At 37.2% G+C, this 7,523-nt stretch overlaps 1 protein-coding gene across 1 annotated transcript in view; it reads right to left on the bottom strand.

Annotated features, from left to right (window-relative positions):
• Positions 1-3,282: 3,282 nt before the first annotated feature.
• cfdp1 (craniofacial development protein 1) overlaps positions 3,283-7,523 on the bottom strand; it is a 37,769-nt gene continuing 33,528 nt past the window's right edge. Inside the window, exons 6-8 of the mRNA XM_015020680.1 lie at positions 6,378-6,503; positions 3,623-3,781; positions 3,283-3,405 (exon numbers count right to left, since the gene is read on the bottom strand). Coding sequence (XP_014876166.1) covers positions 3,315-3,405; positions 3,623-3,781; positions 6,378-6,503 — 376 coding nt within the window. The 3' untranslated portion in view covers positions 3,283-3,314. The remainder of the gene's footprint in view (positions 3,406-3,622; positions 3,782-6,377; positions 6,504-7,523) is intronic.

Raw genomic sequence — 7,523 nt, 5'->3', positions numbered from 1 at the left:
TGAGAAACGTTCTCAGTGATGCGTCCATACGGATGTACCTGCTGAACATGCAGCTACAGCAGAGACTACTGACTATTTATGTGTTGAACACACATAAATAATTTATGTGTGTTCAACATAAATAATTTAGTTTAGATAATGAATGTGTAAAATAAAATAGGTGGCACCACCCATAGTTACAAAGCAGGTACTGTTTCCACAGCAGCAGCTTCAGGAAACTTTACTGTAGTTTAATAAGCTTGTCTAAGAAATTCAGCTCCTCAACATACAACAAAAGCACTGCAAAATAATACATCAAATAAGTACAAATAACCTAAAAGAGAGGGATATGTTCCAACCAAACATTATTAACGTTTTATCCAATTTTTTTAAATACTAAGAATTACGCAGTGAAATATATTTAAAAACAAATAAGAGAAAGTTAAAAGCTTGATCTTGAGTACCTGATCCTTATTATTTAATAGTAAATAAAAAAAAAAAAAAAAATATATATATATATATATATATATAGTATTGCATAAAAATGGAATATTTCTCACCAGTCATCTCAGTGAAATTCATATTATAGAATCATCACACATATTAAAGGCCTAAATGTTTTTGTAATATTGATTGTGGCTTACAGAAAATAAAAACTCAAAATTCAATGTTTCAGAGGATTTGCATATCATGAGACATGTCATGGTGTCTAACCCTCATCAGACAATTAACTCAAAACACCTGCAGAGGTGTTTTGAGGTCAGTCTGAACACACGTCCAAGCCATAGACACCCTCAGACTGGCCACTGCTGATGAAGAAGCTGATTGCTCACTGTATATTGTACCCTGGGGAGACAATTAAGACAATTTTCAGGGCCCTTGGGGGGGCCCTCCACACACAAAAAAAAAAAAAATTACAGAAATAAAAAAAAAATCGGGACCCTGTCAATTACTATTATTGTGTTTTTTTAAAATTATTTTTAGTAGTAAAAATTAAATGTTATCCCTCCCAGACCAAAAAACACACATCTTTGCACTGAACACCCCTGACAGATGTTCTCTATCTTGCTCTCAATGAAGGCGGATGCTTTTTTCCTCTGGAAAAACTGCAGCCAGTCCAAACAGTTTTACCTTAGCTTGCATTTAAATTAGAGTTATATGTTGCCACATCCCGCCTGACCCGTCCTCTCCTAAGTGAAATTAAAGCTGCAGTATGCAACTTTTATAATCATATTTTTTTTACATATTTGTTGAAACTGTCATTGTGTTGTGACAGTGTGGCATGAGAGATAATTTGTGAAAAAAATATTTCCTCCGCCTTCTCCCTGTGGTATCTAGAAACAACCAATCAGAGGCAGGAGGTGGGTTTTAGCGCTGTCAATCACAATCTCATGTGGCTGCTCATCCTTCCTCCCCCTTGCTCTCTGCTATGCTGCAGCTAGCATAGCCTGTTGTGAATTCTCAGTTTAGTTAGCATAGCTACCAGTGACGGCAGATAAACAGTTTTCCTGTAGCAATAAGTTGTTTCTCCACCATTAGCACATTTAGCAGTGAATGTATGAGGTTGATTGATAGCACTAAGACCCTCCTCCTGGTTCTGATTGGTTGTTTTTGGTCAGAACGGCACATTACTTTAGCTAACAATAGCAGTTAAGGGAGGAGGTGGAGGAGATTGATTTTTTTCACAGATTGTCTCATACCAAACTGTCACAACATTGTGTCAGCTTTAACAAATATGGAGATCTTGAGTCGTTGCACGGGGGGGCCAATTAAATTTTTTGTCATGGGGCCCAAGATTCCTGGCGGCACCCCTGATTGTATCCAAGCATATCAGGAGAAAATTGAGTGAAAGGAAAAGATGTAGTAGGAAAAGTTGGAGCAGCAACAGGGAAAATTGGAGCCTTGAGGAGATTGTTGAGCAATCTTCACCATACGTACACCTCAGCTGTGAGAGACAGACTGAAAAAACAATTCAGAGAAGAATTCAGTTGAGTAAGTATGGATTTGATGGCCCTACCAACCACTATTTCAGAATTCCTGTTAGTTCATATCTAAGAAACCCTCTTGTCCTCCTGCCTTTTATTAACTGCAACAGTTTGAACTTGCAGCTTGTATAGAAGACACGTCTACACTCAGACTCCAACCTGTCCACCATGGGAGAGACAAGCAGGAACCAACCTGTAGACGAGGCCAGGCTGAGCGGCAGGATGACGGGCAAACAGTTCAGACAGAAGGAAAAATGATACAATGTGATTTTCTGGATGTTATTTAGATTCTGAAAACACAACTCTAAAAATACATGGGTTCTGTAACAAACTCTAAAACACTGCACACAAATTACACAAAGACGTCCAAGACTGAATTCAAATTATGTAGAAAAATAAAAGCAGTTAAATAATCCAAAACAAATGTGCAAAAAAATCATTTGGCTTTTTTTTATTTTTATTTTAAACAATGACAAAAATAAAACAAAACAATACAGCTATGTAAAAAGTCCTTTTTACAGTCTTAAGGAAGCCAGGGTGGATGCCTTGGTGAGTTTTCCCATCAGTGAGAAAGAACAGAAACGGCTCTGAGCTCCCAGGCAGACTGAGGCTCTGCTGCTGGAAGCAGTGAGTGTTCAGAGGGGGACTTGATGTCATATCCACACAGATAATCTTCCAGTGAATTCAGAAAATAAACTCAGCAGTTTTGTTCAAAATAAAACGGAATTCATTTTAAAAGTAACAGATTAACAGTATATTTACAGATTCAACCTCAAACACCACACAGACCATGTTGATTCATTCACAAGCAGTAACTAAGGTACAATCCTCCATAATCACATTCTGAATTTTGACTTCTGATTCTTGTGGAATATCCAGCTGCTGTCTTACATTTCCAAGTTATTAATGTGGTCTGATGAAATACAAACATAAGTTACAAAAGGTAAACTTTGATTTCTGCTCTGTGATCCTTTAACAAACAGGACAGTCAGTTGTGAAACGGAGATGTGAGTTGATCCAAAACTGGAAATGACTGGAATGCGAGAGAGTCACAAGTCAGACTGAATCAATATTCACTCCAGAGATAATTAATTTGAAACTTGATGTGATCTGCAGTAAAAGCAGCAAACACAAACTGGCTCTCACAAGGATGAAGCCCCGGAGGCATCAACACCCGTCCATTACCTGACCTCAACCTATTTATACAGCCAGCCTGAAATAGGCACAGCCACAGAGCCAGTCACATCTCCTATTACAGGATGAACATCAACTCTGTCGGGGGGGAAAACAAGCTACGGGAATTCAAATCTCTGCTCTGCTCTGCATGCCGGTCTGTTGTTCATCAGTGTCTCATCGTTTCATGTTGCTCAGTCGGACTGCTTTTTCCAGCTCAAACTGCCGGTGGTCGACACGCTCCAGGAAGTTCTTACGCTCCACAAAACTAAACACACAAAAAGAAAAAAATTGTCTTATTTTCCCTCAAACAACTCCCTCTGCAATATGTACATAAAATGATCTGATGTGTCTGAATTGCTATAAGTTGGTCCAATTCTCTGAATCACATGCAAAATAAGGAAAGAGTTCAGACAGATGTCAGCAGATCCTCAGAGACACGGGGACATCCAGTGTCTCAACACTAAGACACTCTGCTCTCTTACCCTTCTCTGCCTCTGTTATGGATAGCCAGCTCCTCTGTGATGCCCTCCTCTGATTTAAAAGCATCCCAGTCCATCTTTGACTTTTCCAGTGTGCTCATTTTTTGCTTCTTTCCTCCAATACGATTAAGGATACTGGACATACCTGCTGGACGCTTAGCACTGCAGAAATAAAGGAAGTGAGAGTAGAGATGACTGACGCTGTACACACATTCACAGGAGAGCCGAACAGCCCTAATAGTTGAGCTTTGTTTGTGGAGCTCACAGTGAGCTGACCTCACCTGATGATGATTATGATGATGATGATGACCTAACCTTGTATCAAATGATTTTGGAGTTAAAAATGTCAATCTATTCTTCACCTAAATCTGAACACAATTTAAGTTTTTACTTCTACGTCTTAGAGTGTGTGTTACATCTGTGGTCAACACAGAGCTCTCAGCTGAAGTCATGTTTAGATGAAAGCTTCTGCTGTGAGAACCTGCAGATCAAAGTTAGTTCCAATCAATCACTTTATGAAGGAATAATAACACATAAGAGGAGATGGGCCTTGTAATTTCATGCTGCATGACAAAGCCCTGCTTGGTTAATTACTGACAATCATTTCACAGTAGTTATTTTGGCATATTAAAATGACATCCAACCATGAGAGCTGTGCAGAAATAAACTCAGATTATAATTTGCTGATGCCTGGTTTGCCACTGCACTAAACATAAGCCTAATCTAATTACTCTCTCTTTGTAAATCATGTTCTTCAATCTTCTAATCATGTTCCCTCATGTTCCCTTCATGTTTGAAGGAACAGTGTTCCTTCAAACACTGTTCCCTCAGTGTTAAAAGCTGCTATGCCATCAACATTGCAGCTTTTATGCTGAAATGTTGCAATGCAAACGCTCCTGTTTGATGTGGATGCATCAATAGGTCTGATATCTTTCCAAAGCTGTAGCTGGAAAAAAGAAATATCAAGGAAATCTTGCAGATTAGTTTCAAAAGAACAGATTAAACATTCATCATAAAAGATCCAGTTTAATGTTTCTAATACTAAATGTGCTGCTGCTATTTTACTGAGCTTCACTTCTTCAGCAACAAAAAGTCTTGCTAATACGCTGCAGATTGAGTCCAACACTAATCACTGATGAGTATCAGTGAAATGTTATACTTGGAACATTTCAGTTCCGAGTACATATATTATATACATGTATTATGACATAATACACATGTAATATTATATGTATTATATTGTACCCATAATATCTGAAGGTTTTCGGACCGTTTCCATCATTTTATCCAAAAAAGAAAAAAAAAAACAAAAGAAAAAAAAAACACTTGGATCTATTATTAATTTCTCCTAAAGGTTTAATTTAATAACTACAAATGACTACAAATAACTTCAAATTTCTTCTGTACTGTTAATATTCTATATCTATAACATCTCCATCGGATTGTGTGGAAGAAGGCTGAACTCAATTGAGGATTTGTTATAATGGCAAGTTCCTCCTGAGTGTTGCACTCTTTTACCACTATTACCCCACCCATCCCTGGCGAACACCCACCCATGCACTCAGACAGACAGACAGACAGACAGACAGACAGACAGACAGAGACAGGAAATGGGCTGTGAACACTGTGGTTCCCTTCTGCTACAGAACTATTTCCCATTTCCTCTCTGCTGCCAGAGCTTTCTTCTCTGGAAAAAGGATGTGCACATCCCCCTTTCCTTTAACACTGTGGAAATTAAATGAATTACAAATATGAAAGCCTCTCAGGACAAATAGGCATGAACATTTTATTTAACTTTTATGGTGTATACTATGAAAGCATAGTGAAAAATTTGGCATGTTTAAGCGTTAACATTTCATCAATATTTAATGTGAAAACTACACGCTAACAGCATGTCAACATCATGTACTGTTACCACATATATGCCTTTTTGATAAGGGGTAACAGCATTGGTTTGTGTGCTGTCACTGCATTTACTCATGAGCTAATAGTAATACTTCCATTAAGATATGTGTTTTTCTTTTTGCATTTTATTGTCACCAAATAAAATTTGATTTAAAAAGAAAGACAAAAATACAGATAAAAATAGCCCAATCACATGTGGCCAAACTGCTTTAATTGCTATTTTCTGTAAAAAAGTTACTCAAGTACATTTATGTGCCAGTGTAAAATAAAACGTCAGGGAAGATTGAATAATGAATTAGTGCTTCCCATGACAACACCTTTGGCTATTATAAAAATAAAGATCTATTCTTGTATGCAATGTGTCCACTAGAGGGTGCACTGAGGGTGCACTGAAATACATTTGACTCAATGTATTTCAGTCATTGAGTCAAACTCAATGACTGAAATACAGTTTTCTACTAAATTAGAATCTTCAAACTTATTTTAACAATTAGCAATAATTAAGGGAATTAGACCATTGTCTGGGAAGATAAGTGCTCTTATTGTAAATTTTTTAAATATAATATAATCATATATAATATGCTATGACTTTTAGACCAACATTTTAATAATGATTGAGACATGAAGCATTTCTTTTCGCGCATGCATAATGAGCAAACACGTAGATGTATCTCTACACAGAGTAAGATACCTGGAGGCTTCTGAGTAAATCTTTATCTCAGCTTTTAGCTAGACAATAACTATTTAGAGACAAACTGAGGCACACCTAGTATTATTTTTTTTAACATGCAATTGTTGATTATGTTTAAATATATTTTGGTGAGGCAGAACATACTGTAAGGTGTGTGTTTACCTGGGTCCAGGAAGAGATGACTGTGTGTGAGATGAGCTTGTTTCTTCATCTTGCTCCTGGTGAGCGCTCTGACTCTTCAGATAACTCTTAGCTTCCCTGGAGTCAGCTGATACTTCTTTATCCACCCTAAGACAGAAAAAGCATATGAATACTGACTCTGCTTCTGTGTTTCGTCACCAGATAGCAGTCCACTAGAGGGCGCACTGAGAGAGAGCTAGACATCACTGAATCGCTGAGTCTTTTTTACATAACATTCAATTATTAGTAATAGGCTTCTTCAGGATGCTGATTACTTACAGCTGCAGCATATAACTTTTATAAAAAAATATTTGGTAACACTTTATTTGAAGGGGTGGAATAAGACTGACATGACACTGTCAGAAACATGACACAACACCTGTCATGAACATGAATAAGTCTTCATGAATATTTATGACTGTCATAAAGTGTCATTCTGTAAATAATGACACCTTTAATACAAAGTTGACATTATTCAAAATGTCTTCGTTATGACAACTTGACATTAATCATCATCTGACATAAATTTGTTATAAAAGTATTACCGATTAAACTTTAAAAAATAGCTCTATGTATTAATATTATATAGCTCTGCCATGTTGTTTAGTCTTAATTTTCTTAATTTAATCGATCCTAAAGTTTTACAGCAAGATGTCTACAAAGCACTTATGAAATTAGCATTTGAAACATTATTTAAGGTTGTTTTAAGTAGTGCAATACACCATCTCCACCAGTAAGAGGCAGCAGTGCACGAACAGGCGTGCAGTGTGTTGGTGAAGAAGAAATCTTCCATATTGTGGCGCAAAAATAACACAAGTTATAACCATAGACATAATATAAGAGTAGACCCCGCATTGGCCGCTCCGGCGCAGGAAATACGGCGGCCATCTTGGAGCGGTATTCTCTCCTACTTTGCTCAATCAAAACAGCAGAAGATGCCTCAGCACTGAGGGATATTGTTGTTCTGGTCGATGGATTATTGATGTGAGGGCTCCACAGACAACATTTCACAAGTAAGATGGACATATTATTGTGTATATATTGTGATTAGAATATGACTTTACTGTATTTATCTCCACCGGTGAGATAGCAGCTAATATTAGCTACAGTGCTAATATTAGCACTGTA

This window comes from Poecilia latipinna, unplaced genomic scaffold (assembly GCF_001443285.1).
Source record: "Poecilia latipinna isolate Pla-1442-1.1 unplaced genomic scaffold, P_latipinna-1.0 Scaffold2636, whole genome shotgun sequence".
In the NCBI taxonomy this organism is placed as follows: domain Eukaryota; kingdom Metazoa; phylum Chordata; class Actinopteri; order Cyprinodontiformes; family Poeciliidae; genus Poecilia; species Poecilia latipinna.
Note: the sequence above shows the minus strand (reverse complement) of the source record. Positions and strands in the feature narration are given on the sequence as shown.